This window comes from Ovis aries, chromosome 1, assembly GCF_016772045.2.
Source record: "Ovis aries strain OAR_USU_Benz2616 breed Rambouillet chromosome 1, ARS-UI_Ramb_v3.0, whole genome shotgun sequence".
Lineage (NCBI taxonomy): Eukaryota > Metazoa > Chordata > Mammalia > Artiodactyla > Bovidae > Ovis > Ovis aries.
Genome location: NC_056054.1, coordinates 231,653,859 through 231,677,824, shown reverse-complemented (window position 1 = coordinate 231,677,824; position 23,966 = coordinate 231,653,859). Strand labels below are relative to the sequence as shown.

The 23,966-nt window shown below is 38.6% G+C and overlaps 1 protein-coding gene across 1 annotated transcript in view; it reads left to right on the top strand.

The window, feature by feature from the left end:
• The window catches only part of TIPARP (TCDD inducible poly(ADP-ribose) polymerase), a 143,207-nt gene extending 122,257 nt beyond the window's left edge, over positions 1 to 20,950 (top strand). The window contains exons 3-6 of the mRNA XM_060394369.1: positions 11,839 to 12,007; positions 13,323 to 13,483; positions 17,944 to 18,222; positions 18,881 to 20,950. Of these exons, the coding sequence (XP_060250352.1) occupies positions 11,839 to 12,007; positions 13,323 to 13,483; positions 17,944 to 18,222; positions 18,881 to 19,328 (1,057 nt within the window). The 3' untranslated portion in view covers positions 19,329 to 20,950. The remainder of the gene's footprint in view (positions 1 to 11,838; positions 12,008 to 13,322; positions 13,484 to 17,943; positions 18,223 to 18,880) is intronic.
• The last annotated feature ends 3,016 nt before the right edge of the window (positions 20,951 to 23,966 follow it).

Here is a 23,966-nt window from a genome sequence, read left to right as displayed (position 1 = left end):
AGAGCAAAGATGTTTAACTTTTAAATCAGACAGTTGGAGGAAATAACTTACAAGGTTATCTGATAGTTCCTAAAAATAATTGCATGATACATTATACATTTTCTTGTTGACTCTAAAGCTTTTACTTTTTATTATGAATAGAAAAAATAATAATTCCATTCAACATTTAAAACTTCATTCTGCATATATGAACGTGCAGAAAATGCAACTTTTGATTACTCTGTTCCTGTAAAACTATTCCCTATTGTTAGACTAGAATTTCTAGATTCTAGCTTTGCATTCTACTATAAAGCAAAGGTAAAATCATAAATTTCTTCTGGGTGCATCTTTGATCTTAGTGACTCTTAGTTTCATATTGGGTTTGGGGACTATTTCTAAAGGGTGTGAAGCAGTAGGTAACCCTTACTTGCCTACTTAGGGAATTTGAATAAAATGCAGCCATTTAAGATTGTGACTGTCTGCCTGTGGCCTCTTGTATCTTATCCCCTGATTTGAGACCACCAGATTCTGCATACTTTGTCAAAAAAATAATTTTTTTTCACATTTAAAATTAGGACCTGAGATCCTCTTAACCTAGGTCAGTACCCTTTGATCATTACCAGTATCCTGTTAGTTGCAGTTGGCTTCTTGTGAAAGGAAAGCTTATTTTTGAGTTACAAGATGATTCTTGGTTATTCTGGAAAAATTTTTTGTAAGGCTGGTTCAGATTGGACATTGGTAAGTTTTACAAGAAACTCTCTTTGTAAAAGCAGTAGAGTTTCTCTTTTAAATAAATCTGAGAATATTAAGCTAAAAGGAAGTGAATATGAATGATGTTTTAATCTTTGGAAGATAGCAGAGTGCTGAGGGTTGAGCCATTTTGTGTTTTCACTCTGGGCTTGAAATCCGTAGGTAACAGCTTAAGATCCTGAGGTGAACTGCACTTTGCAACACCATCAGCAGAAACCGTACAGAAGAATAAAATATTTCTAATTAAAGTTCACCATTTCTAGGAGCAAACAAGTCATGTTTTTAGACATGAAGGGACTCCCTTAGCAGAACAAAATGTTACTTTTATATTTATAGATTATTTATGGCAGTGCTTTCTAGGGACCAGGGATCATACTGCACAGACTCGCCTCTATTTAAAATCCCTGTAAGTGTTAAACATAATCCAGCCCAATCCCCAACACATTAGCTGAAAGCCTCAAATTTCTAATGTAGATTAATTCCTTGTTAATAGGAGGATTTGAAATTATAAGGGATAGTTTCTGAGATACATTTTGAGATCTTCAAAAGTGAAGGATTTTATGTAAAAATAAATTCCACTTACTGAGCTTGGTAGTTTGATTTATATTTGATTTGTGCAAAAAATAGTAGTGTTGTGCTAAATAAATGTGACTAATTCTGTGAGCAGGAGCTCATTTTAGAAAGTTGATTATATTAGTAAACTTCTGATTATGAAAACTCCAGGTTTCCTTGCTGACCTAGCCAATTGGTGTTGCTAAGACAAGCACAGAAGGGAGTTAACTAAGCACTTCTGTTTGCTGTGACCACACAACAAAATATGTCTGTCTCCTCGATCTTTCTCTGCTCGGTGCTATTTACTTACTGGTAACACCCACTTGGCCAGTAAAGAACCTTTGCATGGTCATCACAATGAAAGGATAAGCATGTTACGAGAGTGAGAATGCTAGAGCAACTGTTCTGCTTCATGTTCTACAGAAACCAGTGATTTGTGAATGTGTGTACCGCAAAATGTGTAAGGAGTGCATTAAAATCCCTCGTGACTAAGTTGCTGAGAAAGAGTTTGGGAAATTTGTATTCTGTATGCAAATAGATATCATTTGTTTTGGTGCTGTTGCCTCTGAGCATAAGGAAGGATTTGTGAATAGTCTTATGTTGAAACCTAGCACTTCTCACAATGATTGGAAAATAGTTTAGGCCACATTTACAGGAATTTCTCTTCATTAATTTTTTCCCCTTTTTGGATTAAGAACTTCTTAAACTGCTGCCTTCTCATTTGACATATAGCCATAAAGTTTGTGTGATTTTCTTTGCTCTGTGTTTTTACCAGCACTGAATAGTCAGTGAAGAATGGCAGGGTTAGGGTCCAAGAGTGAACTTTGCTTGCAGTGAACTTTCAGAATCTTGCCTGCACCTTGTGTTCTTCACAGTTCCTGCAGCTGATCTGGGCGTAGGGAGGGCAAATGGCACAAACTACTCTAAATAATTTCCTGCTGCGGTTGGTCTTTGGTTTCTGACTGTCACCTGGCTTCGCTCTTTCATTTCCAGGCATTGCAAGAATAAAAATAAGCACAGGAGAAATACTAGGTTTGCCTTCCAAGGTAATAAAAGAAAGACATCTTTGAATGGAGGGCAGAGAATGTAAAACAGAAGAACTTTGCTTTCTGATGTAACGATCGTCCAAATGCTGCCACTCATCAGTAAATAATGCCACTTATGTAAAGTGTTGCACAATTAATTTGTTACTAAAAAATAATTTTTAATTTGGTCATTTATCAATTAGTTTGTACTAAATGGGAAAGGCAAAATTTTATTTTTTATTGGAGTTTAAATGTTTTACAGTATTGTGTTAATTTCTGCTACGCAACAAAGTGAATCAGCTACATGCAAAATTTTAAATAAAAACCTTTCTCTAAAGGAGTCATTTATCAATTTAAAAGTCAACTCAGAAATAAGCTAATAGATTGTACCTAGTCTGGGGGCTACTAGGAGATAAATTTTATGATTATTTATAATTAGTATTTCATTTATGAGTAAACAAGTTCTAAATTGATGTTATTTGAAAATAATTATTTTTAAGCAGTTTGCATACAATTGATTTTATAATTATGTGGAAAAGTTTTATAAGTAAATAAAATTCAGCCTACTTTAAGTATTGTCAGATTTCATAACCACAGAACTTAATCAGTTGAGTACATGGCAGACATTTTTTATTTTCTACTTTGAGATTAGAAACCTCTTGTTTTAAAAATACTTCACTTGACAAGGGGATATTTACTAATCTTCATTAAAAGTGATAACTACATAATTTAAGGTAGTCTAAGACATGATACATTTCTTTTTAATCTGCTATATGTTTCCTATCCCAGCTGTTCTTATAGAAATTGTTTCACTTCCTCTTCAGGCCGTGATTGAGATGTCTCACTTAAGTTACCTTCTGAGAGTCTCAGGACATGTGACTGAACTGGGATAAAAGTTAAGGCTGTATGTATGACATTTTTGATGTCTTCAGGGTGTGAAATTTAGGCCCATGCCTCCATAAATAGATAGCTGCAAGATCTTCTGATCTCAGAATATAATTTTTATTTATGAAAGATTTTAGGCTTATCCACATATTATTAAAAAGTTCTCTTGAATTATTTGGCTTTGAACTGATAGTTTTGTAATTTAAGAAAAAGCCCAACATAACAGTATTTTAGTAGGTTCTTTTCTTCAGGTAGCTATTGTAATTTGCTTTCAGGGGTTGCCTGAGGTAGAGAGGGCTTATGATTTGTTAGGGGTATGGCACCCCACTCCAGTACTCTTGCCTGGAAAACCCCATGGACGGAGGAGCCTGGTAGGCTGCAGTCCTTGGGGTCGCTAAGAGTCTGACACGACTGAGCGACTTCACTTTCATTTTTCACTTTCATGCACTGGAGAAGGAAATGGCAACCCACTCCAGTGTCCTTGCCTGGAGAATCCCAGGGACAAGGGAGCCTGGTGGGCTGCCGTCTATGGGGCCGCACAGAGTCGGACACGACTGAAGCGACTTAGCAGCAGCAGCAGTAGGAAACGCTTAGGTGTACTCAGGTCTGGGCCACGTCCTGGTACAGAGTTCTTTGAGAATAAACTGTTATGTGTCTGTTTAGTTCCCCACATGCTTTTGGATAATATAGAATTATAAAAACTTAAAAAACAAGGTATCCTTTCATATAGACAGCCTACCTGTCTGCCTTTTTCCTCCTGTTTCTTATCCTCTCATTTTTATTTCACTGTGTTCACTTCTAGAATCACTTTAACACCACAGATTAGGTGTCTGACAATTTGTAAATCAAGCATGTGGTTTAGAACGCAGATTATCCACTGTGTGGATAAATCCCCTCATTAACTTACTGCCGTCTCACTCACCTGTTTCCAAGATGTCCTAGGAGGACCAAGAGAGCCGCACACACAGCCAGAAGTTTGCTTTAAGAAAGTTGATCCCCAGACACTCGAAGCCCTGTTGAATCTTAAAGTGGGAAATATTTTTACCTATCCCCAAATCTTTTGAGGTAAATATATCATCCCGGTTTAATGTTAATTGTTTTACAGGGTGCTCTAAGTCTCAGCAATCCTGCCTTGAATGAGTCAGGGTCTCCTTAGAGGTGGGCAGATTTAATTGCGAGTCAACATTTGATTCTTAGCTTGCTTGTAACTACTGAGGGTCATACGCAAAGTAACGTTAAAGTAAAAACAAAACAAAACTCTGAGTTCTGATTTGTAGGTACATCTGTATTTATAACTACTTCTGGATACCAAGGGGGAAAACCCAGTTGTTACCAGGACCCAAAGTCATACTGTAGAAGTTAAGTAGATAAATTTAACCTCGTAAACAGTGAAAGATGTTGCTTTGTATGTAGGCAACATATAAAGATAGATAATTTTTATTGCCTCCCCAAATAACTTCCTGCTATGTATTCAAGTCAGTGTTAGCAAAAATCTTAGTGACAATAAATGACAGTTATTATGCTTCTAAAGCAGAAAGAGTACATAGTCCTCTGAAGTTTAATAACTACACTGCTTTCACAGCGTATTTTGGTATTATATATTGCCATGGCTTTGATTCTCATCACCTTGTAACATATTTGAAGGAATCTATAAGCTGCCAGATATTCCAGCACTGCTAAATGAGTTCCTGGAAACATCAAAGCCAGGTATCAAAAGCCAGCTATATTTCGTGTGCCTGTGGAATTTCTTTAGCAGCAGCAAACATACTCCATCTGTCATGCTTGTCTCAAGTCTGTAGCAGAAGAGCCTAAATAACTCTCGATACTGCATTTGATCTTTATCCTTCTCTCATTGTGACCTTCAGCTGGGGGTGACATTTTCCCTTTATATCATAGTAATAAATAATTGTGTCTGATTAATCCAGCTGGTTAGGGTGGGTGTTGATTAGTTTGAGGTCACAGGTTTATCCTTATAGAAACCAGTTAACTTTTATAGGCAGGAAGCCAAGGTTCCGAAGTCTAACTTATCTAGTTAAAACTGTACAGAGTAAGGTCCAGAAAACTCACTTAACTGACATTTGCTAAAGTCTGAGTTCTATATCTTATTTGCATCATCTTCCCACTTAAATATGTTCAATCTTCTGTGATTCTAGTCTCATGTAATGGTACCATTAATCCAGTTACCAGGTCAGAAACATGGAACACATCCTGGACTCCTTCCACGCCATTCAGCCCCTCCATGCAGTTAGTCTAACCCTTCAGTTCAGCTTAGTTGCTCAGTCGCGTCCAACTCTTTGCGACCCCATGAATTGCAGCATGCCAGCCCTCGGTGTCCATCACCAACTCTCGGAGTTCACTCAGACTCACGTCCATCGAGTCAGTGATGCCATCCAGCCATCTCATCCTCTGTCGTCCCCTTCTCCTCCTGCCCCCAATCCCCTCCCAGCATCAGAGTCTTTTCCAGTGAGTCAACTCTTCACATGAGGTGGCCAAAGTACTGGAGTTTCAGCTTTAGCATCATTCCTTCCAAAGAACACTCAGGACTGATCTCCTTCCAGAATGGAGTGGTTGGATCTCCTAGCAGTCCAAGGGACTCTCAAGAGTCTTCTCCAACACCACAGTTCAAAAGCATCAATTCTTTGGCACTCAGCTTTCTTCATAGTCCAACTCTCACACCCATACATGACTACTGGAAAAACCATAGCCTTGACTAGATGGACCTTTGCTGGCAAAGTAATGTCTCTGCTTTTGAATATGTTATCTAGGTTAGTCATAACTTTCCTTCCAAGGAGTAAGCGTCTATTAATTTCATGGCTGCAGTCACCATCTGCAGTGATTTTGGAGTCCCCCAAAATAAAGTCTGACACTGTTTCCCCATCTATTTGCCATGAAGTGATGGGACCAGATGCCATGATCTTAGTTTTCTGAATGTTGAGCTTTAAGCCAACTTTTTCACTCTCCTCTTTCACTTTTATTAAGAGGCTTTTTAGTTCTTCTTCACTTTCTGCCATAAGGGTGATGTCATCTGCATATCTGAGGTTATTGATATTTCTCCCAGCAATCTTGATTCCAGCTTGTGTTTCTTCCAGCCCAGCGTTTCTCATGATGTACTCTGCATATAAGTTAAATAAGCGGGGTGACAATATACAGCCTTGACATACTCTTTTTCCTATTTGGAACCAGTCTGTTGTTCCATGTCCAGTTCTAACTGTTGCTATCTGACCTGCATATAGGTTTCTCAAGAGGCCAGTCAGGTGGTCTGGTATTCCCATCTCTTTCAGAATTTTCCACAGTTTATTATGATCCACACAGTCAAAGGCATAGTCAATAAAGCAGAAATAGATGTTTTTTTCTGGAACTCTCTTGCTTTTTCCATGATCCAGCGGATTTTGGCAATTTGATCTCTGGTTCCTCTGCGTTTTCTGAAACCAGTTTGAACATCTGGAAGTTCACAGTTCACGTATTACTGAAGCCTGGCTTGGAGAATTTTGAGCATTACTTTACTAGCGTGTGAGATGAGTGCAATTGTGTGGTAGTTTGAGCATTCTTTGGCATTGCCTTTCTTTGGGATTGGAATGAAAACTGACTTTTTCCAGTCCTGTGGCCACTGCTGAGTTTTCCATATTTGCTGGCATATTGAGTGCAGCACTTTCACCACAGCATCTTTCAGAATTTGAAATAGCTCAACTGGAACAGTCTAACTCTTAAATACTCTCAAATCATCCCCATTGTTGCCTCCTCAGTTCTCTGCCGTAATTTGTCTCATTTGCAGTTCTAGTAGCTATAGATGGCTAAGCATAATATAAAAATATTTATAATAAACATGCTAATAAATATTTAGCAAACAAGTGTCTATCTCCACCCTTCCCCCACCTCCCTCTACCAAAATAAGCAAATCAGCCCTCCCTGCCACTGCTGTTGGCGTGACTTTTATAAAAGGCGAATCTGACCCTTGTTGAAATCCACCGGTGATTCCTGTAGCCCACAGAATCAAGTCCTGACCTCTTAACCCAGCACACAAAGCTCTTCATTATCTGGCCCCAGCCAACCTGTTCAGTTCAGGCTTATCTGTTATCGTCCCGCTCACACACACACACACCCTGGCCTCCCACATGAACTGCATGTGCTGCTTGCTCTGGCTCGCTTGAGCCGCGCTTGGTTGGCTTCTGCACGTGTCAGTCACTCTGCATGTGGTGTCCTGCCTCTCATGGTCTGCCTGGTGGCTGGCCAGACTTGGTCTCACTTCACCTGCTCTGGGACACCTCCCTTGACCACCGTCCGTGACCCTTTTCCCAGCAGTTAGGCCTTCTGCCTCGGGATTGTTCCCAGACCACCTTTGTGCCACACTTTACACAGTGCCACAGAGTTTGCTTGTCTCTTTCCCCACTGACTTTCGGGCATTTTACCTTTTTCATCTTATCCTGGCCATAGCCCAGTACTTAGTCATTGTGTCTACTTAGGATTACTTTTGTTTGTTGTCACGTTTCTTTCTTGGTTTTGAACAATTTGTAAATAGAGAAATTGCCTAAAATGGTTATATTCTCCTGAGCTCCCAAATGCATATGCATAATCCCAAGAACTGTTTATCCAGTGAAGGGATTCTGTCCTAATTTCTGGTTTATTCAGCAACTATTTAATAGTTTTGGTTTCCATTACATTACATTCTGTCATTTATGTGGCAAGCCCTTTTTACTTTTTAGTGTCTGACATACACATTCTAGAACAAATGATGGTATAGCTGTTGGTACACTGTGCATTGATAATATGCTGGAAATGTTGGTATGTCAAGATATTCGTTGAGTGGGAAGAGAGATTGTTAGTAAGCATCTAAATTATGAGAATGGGTGTTCCCTTCAGAATTTTTAATTAATTTTGCAAAATTAATTCTTACATTGGTGTGTGTGCTGGTGTGTTTGGTGAAGCATGTTGACCCAGAATTGTTGATATTTCTTCACTCCAGCCTCCTTCCCATTAAAGAGAAAATGAGCCATAGGTTCACAGTTTTTTTTTCTAATTCATTGTGATTAAGTTTTATTTTGGGTGGGTCCAGATGGCTCGATGCAGCCATGGGGTGCGTCTCACTGGCTCTAGAGCGTACTGTGCGGCGGCCCTCTCCTGCTCTTCTCTGGCCGTCCCGCAGGCAGGCTGTCTTTAGGTCAGGCAGGGTCCCCATCTGCCAGGATGGCTGCACCCTGCTTTTAGGAAGCTCTGTCTCCTCTCTCCAACCCCATCTCTAGCACTGTCTCTGTTGCTCAGTTAATACACATCCTGTATTGACCACTTTGACCTTTTACCCCCATCTGCTCAACAGTCTAAATTCCAACCTTTATTTAAGGCTCTGAGACCCTAGACTTGCCTCCTTAGCTCATGGCCTGACATCTCACACTGTGCCATGTAGTATGCTGTTCACATTTTCTCATCTCTTACGTATCCCTGTTGAGAAGGTTTCCTTTTCCAGCTCTGGCCCTGTTATTGCCTGTCCCTACCCTTCAAGCAAAACACTTGAAGAACTTTTTTTCTTCCATATAACCTTCACTTTCTGGTCATTACTTCCTGTTGAAGTGAAGTGTTAGGTTATTTAGTCATGTCTGACTGTGATCCTGTGGCCTGTAGCCCGCTGGGCTCCTCTGTCCTTGGGATTCTTCAGGCAAGAATACTGGAGTGGATTGCCATTCCTGTCTCCTGGGGATCTTCCCAACTTAGGGATCGAACCCAGGTTTCCTACATTGTAGGCAGATTCTTTACTGTCTGAACTACCGAGGAATCCCTATTTCCTATTAAACTGTTCCTAAAATTCTTTCTCTTACAGAAAGATTGATACTGTAAAGCGTCTTACTTTTCTTTACCTTTATCCATTCCTGGAGCAGTAGCCACCTCCACTCCCATAATGCTGCATGCTTTTTCTTTGTCTTCTCATTCCCAGAATGTACTTGTGTTAGATAGGCGGATGTACTGCTTCTTTGGTTTTAGATTTTGTTAGTTTTTTCTCTCTTGAAGCCAGGGACTACATCTGTTTGATTCTTTGTGTATTGCCTAAAACAGCCCTCCCTTGCTATTTCCATACACACGACTCATAACCGGTTTCCGATAATACAAAACAATGGTTTGATAAGAGTGGTGAATGTTGAACATTTGGCTTTCATGTTGGATGAATTTTATACTGTTGCAGATTGAAGAGAATAAAAACTCTTGGCTTTGGATTTTTTAAGCATTCCCTGTGTAAGGGAGAGCAGGTGGTAAAATTAATCTTATAAAAAGATAATTTAATGTTTTTCAAATTTGTTATTCTGTCTCTGTCAAGTCTAGAAAATCATATTGAAACTCAAATAGAGCTAAAACAGTACTTTGATACATCAATCCACAGAATAGTTGATTGTAGTAAATTAGGATTTGTCGTAGAAATTTCATAATGCCCAAAAGACTGAAGTGCTCAAAGGATGTAGCAAAGGCTGCAGTTTTAGATGTCTTTGTCATGCAAATCATTATCTATGAAGTCTTAATAACATAGGCGTAAACAGAAATTGCTAGAGAGATGTCCAGAATAAAACCTGATACTTTAACAGCAAAAAGCATTGGCTGTTTATAGTATAATGTATGTTAACATATTAACTGCACTACTGAGAACTCCATAAAGAAAATACTGAGGATTTGTTGACTCATAATTGGAAACAGTTACTGGGAAATAAAGCGGGAAAATCTGTTTAGAAACTGGAAGTGAACTTAAGAAGAAGAAAGAGGTTAATATCTCTCCACTTGATAACATCAGATTCTCCTAAAATTAAGGGAAAATTGTTTAAAGCAACTTGATGTGAAGTTTCAGTATAGGAGTTCCAGTTTTGAATATTTTTCTTTTTTGTAGAATTTCCCAGAAACATTGTTTTTAAATTCTGGATTATGTATTCCTATTTACCATAAATAATTTTAAACAAAGTAGTGTTCAAATGTGATATAAACTGCATTTTATTATCTTCCCATTTCACACTTAAAATTATATGTTCTTTTTAAGACTGCATCCTGCTAGTTAGGATGAAATTAGGCATTCTAATCCTCACTTGAAATTAAGTAAGAAATTAGGGTTTGGGGAAGCTCTTTAGGAATTTTTAAAGGAACATAACTGCTTTTTACAAGTTACGTGCTCCATGGCCGCATCAGTTCGTATATGACTTTTGAGTTTTTTGGATTTTGTTTTTTTCCCAAAGAGAAGCTAATTCACAAATTATGAACATTGGGGTGGAGGGTAGGAAATATTTTCTTTCCCTCACATTTGCCAGGAGTGTTCAGTGAGAGGTGTTAATAGGTGTTCATGGTAAAAAAGAGAGTGTTGTCATAGGTTTGGAAGAGTACTTTCTAGCCCTCATCATGGCATTGATACTTCAGTATCTACCTTCACATATTTAAGGGACAGAGGAGTAGCTGCAGTAGGTAAATTGTTTAACTCTGTATAGACAACTTCTTCAGACTTGACCACAGAATGTTTTTTTGTGCAGAGTACCTATTTAACAGTCCTTGGAACAAGTGTTCTAAGAGCAGAGTCTGGAGTTTCACAGTAACCAACAAAACCCATAGGTCAAAATTCATACCCTTTTCAAAATCCTAATTTATGATAAGAAAACATGTCAATTATTGGGAATATCTGTCCAAACACCTTGATTTCATATGAGCCAGTTTTGTGTGCCACTGGATCTGGAGTATCTGGATATGTGTTAAAGACATTCATTTAGAAACTTGTGCTGGAAAGAATGAAACAATGCATTTAAAAACTTAGTCACTCTGCTTATAGCTGTGATGTTACGTTTTCTTAGGGAAATATTGAAATATACACAACAAGAAAAACGAACATTTGCCATTAATGGTTCAGATGAGTCAAACACTAGATGAAGTCCATTAAAAAAGAAGCACAAGTTTTTTGTACCACCCTTTATAAATTTAGGTGATTCTGATCTATACAGTGGGACCCCTCCCCCCAGTAAAGTATGGATGCGGCAGCAGCAGACCGTAGAACAACATGACAAGACTGTTCTCATAGCTGAACGTGACGATAATCCAGACGATTTTTCTCATCATATTTTGTCCCAGACTTTTTTTCTCATCATGTTTTGTCAACCTTTTTTTTTTCCACCCACAGAATAAAAGATGATGTTAGGTAGATTAGCAGTACTTGCCTCATTTGAGGTCATTTTATTTTTCCTATCTTTCATCAGGCAGTATTGTGTATTCCTGTGTTGGCTTAGGTGAACTGATGCCTCTGAAAAAAAGACAGGCTTCAAGAGAAGTTTCTTTTGTTTCTCTCTCTGTTTTCCATGTCAGCTTTGTCCTAGAGCTGACTCCCTGATTGGTTGAGACCAGGTTTGGCTCATCCTACTGTGGTGGGAAGAGCAGGACTATGTTGATTGGTTCAGGCCAGTGATGCTGTAGGAAAGAATCAATCCCTGCTCCATGGCTTGGACGTTTTGGTCTTGTTAAGAAAAGACATAAAAGAAATGGGGAAACTACTCACAATGATATCTTTTTGCTCCAAACAAAACAAGCTTTGAAAATTCTACAATATACTATACTAGATATTTGTAATGTCATATGAGATGTTTAGGTATTTCTGTTTTGCAAATGTACTGCTATTAACAGTTCATTTTTTCTTGGGTCTTTTTAGAGGACAAGAATTTTGGGCAGATTTGAATGCCATGAATGTGTATGAAACAGCTGAATTTGACCAACTACGAAGGCTGTCCACACCACCCTCTAGCAATGCCAACTCTATTTACCACACAGTCTGGAAATTCTTCTGTAGGGACCACTTTGGATGGAGGGAGTATCCTGAGGTATTTACAGAATCTCTTTCCAAAAAGTGCATTTAAATTTTTTTGTCTTTCACTGTTCCTTTCTGACGATGACTAGACAGAACCACAAACCAAAGAGCTTATGGATATAAAATTGAGTCTTGTTGACAATGAGTAATACTTTTCTGTCTTGATTTTTCTGGAAATGTATTTTTTTTACCATTAATTTCCTGGAGCCCATAAATGAAATACCATGGTTATCAGAGAGAAAATGCTTTTCCCAGTATCCTATTACAATAGGGACCAAGTATTTACTGTGATAAGTATTCAGACTCAGTGCCAACTTTGGAGTAATTTTAATGAGATGAGCACTAGTGTAACGTTTGGCTATATCTGGCTCCTGGTGATTGGATCATGTGTTACACTATTAGCGTTTTAGAAGACTGGGGAAAACAATTGCCCTTAAGCCCCTGGAAGAAGTACTTGAAAATGTTTATTGAACCATGTGGTCAAGCAAATCAGTCATTTAAAATTCTATAACAAGTGCACATGTATCCGTAGTCTGAGATGGTAAGAATAGTTCATCCATTACACAGTGAGGTTTTAAAATGATGGTACTTTACTTTTCCTCTGAATGAGAATTCTGAGTCACAATTAATTGTCCTGAAATGGATTTAAAGATTAATTTCACATTCCAAAGATCTGACTTCTTTAATTGATTAAATTCATTTCCAGCATTACAAAAAGGGAGAACTGACTTATCTACCTTAGATTTTCTTTTAAGGAAACAGCAAAAGAAAACAACCTAGTATATTAATTAGTATAAAACATAATATTGAGTTAAAATTTCTTATTCTTAAGTAGTCAATAGTATCTAGTATCTTCTGAAAAGAATAAGAAGCTGTTTAAAGTATATTTGGATAGTCCAATGTGTTGGACTGTCTTTGTGTTTTTCCTCTTGAGAGGTTTCTTGGGTTTGGAACTTAATTGATTTATGTGAGCAGTATATACTACCATCTTTAATCCTCTTCTGAAACTCTCTTAAGGAATAGAAACAATAAACTCTCCAGGACATTTGTAAGGCCTCTAATTAGGGTAGACTAACCCTTCACATGTTTCATAAGGTGGGAGATCCATGGAAGCATCTTTCTGTTCTGCATCTTAGAAAAAAATAAAATTCCTGCCTATAACAGGAAATAATTTGATTCACTGTACTTTTTGGCACTCTTCTGATGTTAACAGCAAAGTTAACTTTTTACCTTTTGTTACATTAACATTTTTCCTATCTTATAGTGACTTTTTATTGCTTTTTTAACTCGCTGTGTTTTTTCTTTGCCTTCTGTTTTCTCCTCCATAGTCTGTTATTCGATTGATTGAAGAAGCCAACTCTCGAGGTTTGAAAGAAGTCCGATTTATGATGTGGAACAACCACTACATTCTCCACAACTCATTCTTCAGAAGAGAAATAAAAAGGAGACCCCTTTTCCGTTCATGTTTTATACTGCTTCCATATTTACAGTAAGTGTCCAGCAGAAATTCTCACCATTTTATGTAAATGTATAACTTTTAATGCCAAAAAGACTTTAAAAGACTAACTTGATTATCTCTAAAATGTAAAATTGAGTTATTCTTTTAGTTTAATTCTTCCAAAAATAGAGTTCAGATGAGCTGTAATTAACCCAGCACTAAAAGAATGAGCATCCTCTTGCATTTTTTTAGACTAGAAAGCGAAGTAAACATTTTTCCACAACTAAAAGTAGTTCTATCTAGATTAAGTCAGAGTTTGCATTTGCCTCTTTCATGGAAGATTGAGATACCCTTCCATGTTATGGGACTGTTTTCTAGGCCAGGTAAACTGCCTTGGCAAGTAGAGATTGTCCCTCAAGGTAGTGTTCTCCATTCGTCTCCCTTCAGTGAATTTGCATGGAGAGAATTCACCTTTTCAAGCAATTTGCATTCTCATTTGCTCAGTAAGGCCCATTTTCCTGTAACACTCATTGAAAGTACCTGTCATACTTCTATGTTTGAGACTGAACTCATCCTTCTGAATTAAAGGTGAGCTCTCCTTCCAGTTTGCCCAGTGCCATTTTGCTTTTCTCTAGAGAGCCTACTGGCATATCTCCATAGATGGCAAAAGCTGGGGCACATTGCCATTAGCAAGGCCATCTCTGAAAGGTAGTGTCTCTAGGGAAATCATTATCTACTCTAGTCAGATAGATCATATTTAGAGCTTGATTTTTAAAATACAACTTGGTTAACTTGGTTTTGTGAACTGGGGAGATCTAGGGAAATAGTGGTTGGCACCTTACATTCTTACTGGTAGTTTATTTCAAGTCCAAAGTGTGTTTTCCGCATATCATTATGGTAGTCTTAATGATTCTAATTCTTAGATTGCAAAGGGAACATTAAAAACAAAATATAAACAAAAATCCTTGAAATGCTCAGTGCCTAAAAGCAGTTTGTCAGTAAGGCAGATTTTAGAAATATGTGTTTCTAAACTTGAGGTGAATATGTGCTTTCTTTTAAGTTTAGGTGTGAAAATTTTACCCTGTGGTTTGGTTTTTTATTAGAAACTAATAAAAATGCCGTTGTGTAATTGCACTAGCACAGCTGGAGACAGTGTCAGCGTCCAGTAGCTAGGAACATACTGTCCTCCTGGTGAGACAGTAGAGCTCATCAGTGAGACCTGCAGCTTGGCATGCTGGGCCAATCAAGCATGATGCAGCTTCTGAGTGGGAGGAAGAACGCTCATTGAATGCTGCATTGTTGGGAGAGTTTTACAGAAGAGTGAAAATTGATTTGTTTCGATCCTAAGACTGGCAATTACGGAATACCCTTCCCTTCACCTTTTTTTAATCTTAGACTTGTTTTGTAGAAGTATGAACTGTAAAAATAGTATGAGCAGTAGTAGAGTTAATGCCACAAATACGGCCTTCCTATTTATAATGTTGGCTTACAAGAGAACAAAGAAAGTCACTCTTTTCTTTTTCAAAACTTCCTATTTTAGTCTTCTTATCTGGAACAGTAATCATCAGGTAAAAAGTAAGAGCTTAGCAAATCAAAGAGATTATGCAGACATTTCAGCGAGAAAAGAACAGAGTAGCAGCAGGTTCACCAGGGTGTGATGGTGCATGCAGCCATTGAGTTCCTGTCTGCCCTAGAGTCCAGGGCTGGCCTAGAGGGGAGAAAGAGGAGGACCAATTCCAAAAACAGATTTCAGAAATGGATTTCTGGAGAGACCATGATCTTAGTCAGGAAGAAAGTTTTGTTTTGAAGTGTTAGTAAGTGCAGAGGGTCCAAGAAAATCATAGGTGTCAAAAAGGCTGTAGCTATCAGGGGATCAGAGATATCTAAGAATTGGGAATGCTCGAGTAGGGAGGTTGGGGGGGGTGGGGTACAAGCTTAACTCATGAGTTTCCTGCAAAGTTGGCTCTTTTTAAAGGGTTTCCCTGCCTTTTCCCCCTTCCAGTTGTATTAACATTATTGACATAAAACACTGTATAAGTTGAAAGTGCACAGTGTAATGACTTTATATATATTGCAGAAATATTACCACAATCAAGTTTAGCCAGTGTTTCTCATAGTTAAATTTTTTTCCATGTGCTTGCTGGTTTTTAATAGGGCTAGTAAAAGCAGAAATACTACTTTGCCAACAAAGGTCTGTCTAGTCAAGGCTATGGTTTTTCCAGTGGTCATGTATGGATGTGAGAGTTGGACTGTGAAGAAAGCTGAGCACCGAAGAATTGATGCTTTTGAACTGTGGCGTTGGAGAAGACTCTTGAGAGTCCCTTGGACTGCAAGGAGATCAGTCCTGGGTGTTGATTGGAAGGACTGATGTGAAGCTGAAACTCCAATACTTTGGCCACCTCATGCGAAGAGTTGACTCATTGGAAAAGACCCTGATGCTGGGAGGGATTGGGGGCAGGAGGAGAAGGGGACGACAGAGGATGAGGTGTCTGGATGTCATCACCGACTCGATGGGCATGAGTTTGAGTGAACTCCGGGAGTCAGTGTTGGACAGGGAGGCCTGGTGTGCTGTGATTCATGGGGTTGCAGAGAGTCAGACATGACTGAGCGACTGAACTGAGTAAAAATCTTATTCTTGAATATTCTTAGAATATTTGAGCTAAACACACAAATACCAGTGTTCGAAGTTTGGAAGTCCATTTCAGTTGACAGGACATCTGTCCTGTGCAGTCACCTCATGGTCTTGATAAGACCTGAGACCCAGAAAGCAGCGATCCTCAGCCTTTCTGGCACCAGGGACGAGTTCCATGGAAGACAGTTTTTCCACAGACTAGGGGTCAGAGGAAGGTTCTGGGTGATTCAAGCATGTTACATTTATTGTACACCTTATTTTTATGATTATTATAGCAGCTTCACCTCAGATCATCAGGCATTAGCTCTGGGAGGTTGGGGACCCCTCCCCAAAAGGATAAAATTAATTTTTACTTCATCACTGAAGTTAGGAAATGTCATTCAGAATGGCCAGGGGAGGGAAGGAGAGTGATAAACGGTGACCTTAGATTAGGAGAATTCATTCTTCAGAGGTCCTTGAGTATATGCTCCATAGCCTTTGACTGACTCTGGCTCCCTAGAGAAGGCTAGGTCTGTGGGAAGCTTGCAGTGTGTCATTGGAATACCTATGAGCTGAATGTGAAGCTTCAGTTTTGTGCACTGATTTCCTGGCAGGAATGGCAGAAGGGAGAGGAACCGTCTCTTCTGGTGTCAGTGCCAGGTTTTCAGTACAGCTGTGATCACCTATAACCTGTTTTGGGCAGAGTGGTTGGGAGAATCTTACCTTCCTCCTTCAACCCAGAAACTTCCGTTGGTAACATCAGCCCCTAACAACACTGGGAAACCTGGTGGGTTAGGAGTTAGACTCTTCACAGAGCAGGAATAGAGGGAACAGCTAAAAATAAGGAGATTACAGTCTGTGTCCTGCCATTCCTCTAGAATAGTGACAGCTTTTTAAGGAGTTACGTACCTGTCAGAATTTGATTAAAGCAGTGGGGCCTCTTTTCAGAAAAATGTACCAGACAAGGAAGGCTCTGGAGGAATCTGTCAGGTCTTTGTGAAAATGCTCCAGAAGATAACTGGCAGGCCTTCTGTGCCCTGAATCTGAGCGTCAGGGTTAGGATTCCCTTTATCTCTGCTTGTTTCCTTTTGCTCTATTTTGAAAATGGCCAAGAAATAGGATTTAAATCATTTAATCAGGCAGGAATAAGCAACTGCTTATCTAAACTCTTAGAGTAATAGACCTGAATTTAAAATTCAAGGATATTCTAGTGTCTAGGGCTTAAGGTAATTAGCTCTATCTTAAGCACATCTAAAGCTATAACATTTGAATTCTATTGATGGTTTTGTTGTTGAATGTGATATTTAAAACAAGCAAGTGCCAAATGTTAGCTTTCTTTTGATGCCTACTTCATGATCTGTTTTTATACAAAAACTAAAAGTATAAGCTTTTTTTTTTAAAATATTTTCTGTTATCTCCCTGTAAGCTCCCTCTTATCCACCTGCTTACTGTCTCCATTCACTATGCTTCCCCATCTAAGTAGCCTTTAGTAGTGATATGTTTTCTGCTTAGTACAACAAAGTTTGAGGAACACATACAAATTGTTGTTAACTTGAAATGGAGTGTAACTATATAGGCAAAAGAGGAATCCAGGACTCAGAAAAGATATTTATAAATTGGTGCTTGCTTGCCTTGCAGGAGTACATTCCAGAGTTTTCTCCATAAGGAAGCTGGGGGGAGCTAATAATAGGTTATCTGTACAGTGTTCATTCTAAGATTTTTTTCTTTCCTTTAATTGATAGCATTTTCTATAATTTTTAAAACTATTTTATATTGGAGTATCAGCCAGTTGTTTTTTAAATATGCATTTAAGTTATTCAGATGATAATGTTAGAGCAGTGTAATGTGAGTTGGACTTATGCTGAGGTTTTACATGGACATTCCTCCCTCTCCGTTCCAGGACACTTGGTGGTGTTCCCACACAGGCTCCTCCACCTCTTGAAGCAACCTCCTCATCGCAGATCATCTGCCCAGATGGGGTCACCTCAGCAAACTTTTACCCTGAAACTTGGGTTTATATGCATCCTTCTCAGGACTTCATCCAAGTGCCTGTTTCTGCAGAGGACAAAAGTTACCGAATTATCTATAATCTTTTTCATAAGACTGTGCCTGAGTTTAAATATAGAATTTTGCAAATATTGAGAGTCCAAAATCAGTTTCTTTGGGAAAAATATAAAAGGTGAGTCAGCAGTATGAAAAGTTCAAAAGAGGTTTTCTTGATGTAGTTAATGATAAATGCAGAACATAATAGTAAAGATTTGTATAGAACTAATGTCATATTTTTTCTTATATTAATTCATAATTCTCATAACAGACCTTCCAAGTAGGATTATTACAGTCTGCATTTTACAGAAAGAAAAGTAAGATAACTTGCCACAGGTCATACAGCTAATAAGATATGGTGCTGGAATTTGAACCCAGGCAGGCCAGCACCAGAGGCCTTGTTACTGATCACTTGATGGTGCTGTATTTCAGGTCAGCCACAAATTAATGTAATTCAGTAGGGGGGAGCTTGCATGTAGATTTGAGGAACCTCAGAATTGAGAGACTTTAGGTTGGTGGAATTAGGTAAGGAAGTCACCCTGAGAAGGTAAGCTGTGAGAGCTAGATTTGAAAAGAACAAGTGAACAAATGTTTGGTGGAGCAAAGAGGGAAAGGGCTTTTGTCTGCTGTGCAAAGGAGAAGTTTAAACTTGCAGTATGCTCTTTGATGATATTTTTGCCCTTGAAGGCAATGTTAACATTTCCTCCCCATTGAAACCATAAAGAGAATATCATGCCTATTAAACTGATCTATACCTTCCTTCTTCTGAATTCCCTGTCCACTTTTTGCATTAGGAAAAAGGAATATATGAACCGGAAAATGTTTGGCCGTGACAGAATAATAAATGAGAGACATTTATTTCATGGAACATCCCAGGATGTGGTAGATGGGATCTGCAAGCACAACTTTGATCCGCGAGTCTGTGGAAAGCATGCTACAATGTTTGGACAGGGCAGTTACTTTGCAAAGAAGGCAAGCTACTCTCATAACTTTTCTAAGAAGTCCTCCAAAGGAGTCCATTTCATGTTTCTGGCTAAAGTGCTAACTGGCAGATACACGATGGGCAGTCACGGCATGAGAAGGCCCCCTCCCGTCAACCCCGGCAGCGTCACCAGTGACCTGTATGACTCTTGTGTCGATAATTTCTTTGAGCCTCAGATTTTTGTCATTTTTAATGATGACCAGAGTTACCCTTATTTTGTTATCCAATATGAAGAAGTCAGTAACACTGTTTCCATCTGAAAAATCTTGGTACTGCTAAATTATTTGTATAAACTCAATCCAGCGTTTGTAGCAGGTTTTGGATGGGTGGGCAGAGCAGGGAACAGCACTGGAAATAGGGCAGTTTTAAGACCATTTTTTTAAGTGCTAGAAAGTGAAAAAAAAATTTTTTTAAGAAAAACACAAGTTTTAAAATGACCACTTATTCTTTAATTATTTACTAATTGTTGTTAGTGTACTCAGTGTGGAAAAGACTACGGATTGCATACTCTTTTCATTCACACCTGTACATTATAGGCAGCAATGTTATTAGAAGCATTTTTAATAAAGAAACGGAACAGCCTAACTAAATGTGGCTTAAGCCTGGTAGAAGTTTGGCCAAATGGAGGCTGTGAGCAAATGTGAGGATCCAGTTTATTTACAAAGATTAAAACTGACTGGAACTAGTACTACCATATTTACTCTGTCCAAAGCACTGCTGCTGTGGTGTAGGATGAGTTTATGGCATTCTGGTGGGTGGAAAGAAATTTCTGTCTATCAGTAGGACTGAAATATGTCACCCTACCACAGAGTTAAATCAATGACTTTAACTGTTCTGCAGAGTTTGCCTGAGAACTCAGTTCTGTTTAGAGAAAATAAGAGAAAAAAAAGAACCATTTGAAAAATTTGTCACCAGCAAAATTTTTCATTAACTAGTTATATAAAATATGGTTCTTCTGTTAAACTTCAGCCTTAGAAAACTCAGTCTCTCGTTATTGTCCACCCCAGGTAGAAGGAGTTGGGCACCTGATTTGGTTAAAGCCAGTCTTAAGAATTAAAAGTATTACTTTTAGGGTTCCAGACGTAGGCCCTGACTGAAGGTTTTAGAGAAAGAATTAATACATCTGTAACTGAATTGGTTAGAGTTTATTACTGTACTTTGCACAAAGTAGATCTCAAAAAAGTATTTGTTGACATGGAAATATTAAAAGTGGACCCCCACCCCGCTGCCTGCTTTGCTAGGTGTAGCTGGGTTCCCTGGTCAACTCTGTACCTTACACTACTTCACAGAAACACAGACTTGGAAATTGTGCCACTGACCCAGCAGGAGCAGTGTTAGGAGACTGGGCCTCTGCCTGAGCTGAGAGGTAGCCGCTCAGTGTACTTTGCCTTAAGCAAAGCAAACAGACCTGGATATACAAAAGTGGAAGTGGTTGTTCACAAAAGAATTCACTATGGAATTCTTTCAGATTCCAAGCTCTCCTAGAATGTTTGCAGTTATTTCATTTATACACAACTCTTCAGGAACTTCTGTGTTGTTCAAAGCAAGATCTATCTATCCTGATGTCTCAGTGACTTGGCCTGTTTAAGCACTTACCAGGGCTTCCACACAGTTATTTATTTTGCCCTTGTTGATCTTTTTGTTTGCTGCCATTGGCATGAAATAGCCAGCTGAGGCTGGTATAGTTGTCCTTTCATTCAGTTGTAACTTGTAAACCAGTAATTCCCAATCTTTTTCAAGTTAAGACATCTTACTGTTGCTTATTTGGTTTTATGAAACTTGTTCCTTTTTTTCTCCCTAAAAGAAAAAAAAGCTTTATGACATATTTATTTTTTTAATAAAACTAAAGCAAAAATAAAAGTTCTGGTAATTCTTTAAAAAACTTTGTTGTTTTGGTTCTCTTTAAGACAGCCGAGTTATGATCTGTAAGTGCTGGTCAGTTGCGTGAATGAACGTGTGATTGAATGACTGAGTGAACAGACCTAACCAGAGACTAAACACTTGTGCTCTGAGAAATCAGCAAAAAAGTGCATTATCTGGCAAGTGACTTAAATCACAAGAGAATAGTAAATATTTTGTAGATAAATGCTTGAGGGAAAGGGATAAGTTTTATATTAGCAAACAGCAATAATAAGAAAAAATATATATATTACCAGGTTGTCCCCTTCAGCAGGTGTTGAAGGACATATGAAAAGGAAGTGTAAAAATTTCATCCGCTCTCAAGCACCTTGCTGCTGCTGTTTGGCCGCTCAGTTGTGTCCCACTCTTTTGCAGCTTCATTAACTGCCCACCTGGTTCCTCTGTCCATGGAATTCTCTAGACAAGAATACTGGAGCAGGTTTCCATTTCCTTCTCCAGGGGAATCTTCCATTCTCAAAGATCAAACACCTGAGTGGGTCTCCTGCACTGGCAGGTGGAGTCTTTACCACTGAGCCACCAGGGAACCCCCTCAATGCCTTAGCTGCTTTCAGCTAACCTAAAGTGACCTGACTGGTAAACATAAGCCTCTTTGATGTACTTTCTCTCCAGTGTGATTTTTAAATTCATGTATAGTATTATATGTTTTAACTAAGCAAAGACCTGTGGAGGCAGACCAAATTTTGTAATGGTTCCATGGATTTAAAACACTGAAAGGGATTCAGCAAATCTGTCTCCTTCCTGGCACCACTGTAATTTATACCATTTTAGAAAGCTGGAACTGTGGTTAAGATTTTTAGGAGGAGTCTGCAAAGTAATATTCCAGTGTCATATAATTCTGTGGATGAGAAAGTTTACATGTGTAAGGTTAATAAATATTGGGCCCTTTGTATTTATAAATTCTAAAGCCCAATCCACCTTTTTGCTATAAACCACCTTCAGTAAATGGTTTAGATACAAAAATAATCATTAGGGCCTGAAATATTGATCTTTGAGAAAAAAATTTTTATGATACTAGGTCTGAAAATGACTTTTAAACATAATGCCCAAACAGTCCCGTATGGTCATTTTAAATCAGAGGGGTTTCCATTAATTAAGGAAGGTAAGTGGTTTTGTGTAGTCAGTTTTCTCATCTTTGTAGGTTTTCTTCCTGACTACAAATGATAAGAATGTTCTTTGAGACTTTACAATCCAGTTTTTATGCTATACAAACCAATATTTATATACAAATTAAAAGCCAGAAGCAGTACGGAGGTTCCTCAGAAAACTAAAAATAGAATTAGCATATGATCCAGCAATCCCACTCCTGGGCACATATCCAGACAAAACCAATTCAGAAAGAAACATGGCACCCCTGTGTTCATAGCAGCACTATTCACAATAGCCAAAACATTTTGTCCACTGACAGATGAATGGATAAAGGTGATGTGGTGTGTGTGTATACATGCACAATGGAATACTACTCAGCCATAAAAGAGAATGAAATACCCATTTGCAGCAATATCGATGCACCAGCATTTATCATATTAAGTCAAAAATACCATACGATATCATTTAATGTTGAATCTAAAATATGGTACAAATGAAAAACTCATTGGTGCCATATGACTCAGACAGAAAATAGATGTGTCGTTGCCAAAGAGGAGGGGAGAAGGAAGAGGGATGGACGGAGAGTTTGGGGTTAGTAGATGCAAACTAGCATATATAGGATGTACGTATATCAATAAGGTCCTACTGTATGGTACAGGAAACTTCCCAATCTCCTGGGATAAACCATAATGGAAAAGAATATTTTAAAAAGAATGTCTAAATGTATATAAGCCACTTTGCTGTACAGCAGAAAACACAACATTGTAAATCAACTATACTTCAGTATTAAAAGCCAGAAGCATTTTCCTTAGCAATGATAGTGTCAGGTTTTAAAAACAGACTCATTTAGTTTATTGACTTAGGTACTCTTATTGCAGGCAAAATAAAGAAATAAGACTACTTTTCCTTAGCTTGCTTACCTTACAAGCTATCATCATCATAGGCAGAAAGAACATGCTATTGAAGAGTTTCATCACCATTATTAGCTGGTCTTTTATTGCTTTACTCACTCTTAAGCATATATTTTGGGTGACTAATGCCTGACTAGAACTCTCAGATGGCAGTTCTTTTAAGGCTTTGAAGTGAAGTCGCTCAGTCGTGTCCGACTTTGCGACCCCATGGACTATAGCCCATCAGGCTCCTCCATCCATGGGATTTCCCAGGCAAGAGTACTGGAGTGGGTTGCCATTTCCTTCTCCAGGGGATCTTCCTGACCTAGGGGTTGAACCCGGGTCTCCCGCACGGCAGGCAGATGCTTTAACCTCTGAGCCACCAGGGAAGCCAATCTTACATATATGTGGGAGATTTGTATGTTAGCATACTGCTAAATTCTCCAAACCAGAACAGATAGCCACCCACTTTGATGATGTTAGAATTTTAAGGGCTTAATTGTACTTAAAGTGAAGTTGCTCAGTTGTGTCCAACTCTGGGACCCCATGGATTGTAGGTTCCTCCATCCATGGGATCTTCCAAGCAAGAGTACTGGAGTGGGTTGCCATTTCTTTCTCCAAGAGATCTTCCTGACCCCGGTATTGTAGGCATTGTAGGGAGACGCTTTACTGTCTGAGCCACTAGGGAAGTCCTAATTGCGCTTAAGTACCTAATTAATAAGATGAAAATGACCAAAAGCTCCTATGAATTCAGTGATCTTTTAGAGCAAATTCATATTAACATGACAACCATATCTACATTTTATGTGTAGGATATACTTAATTTCTCAACAAGATTTAGGGCTCATGAGTATTAATATACTCCTTAGAATAATTCCTACATGCTGCTAAAGTTTACAGCCAATAGGCTGTAAACAACTGGGCTGGACTATTTCTAAATTCAAGTTTTATAACTTTATCTCCTTAATTATATCTAACCCTAAAATTTAGCCTTAATCAAAT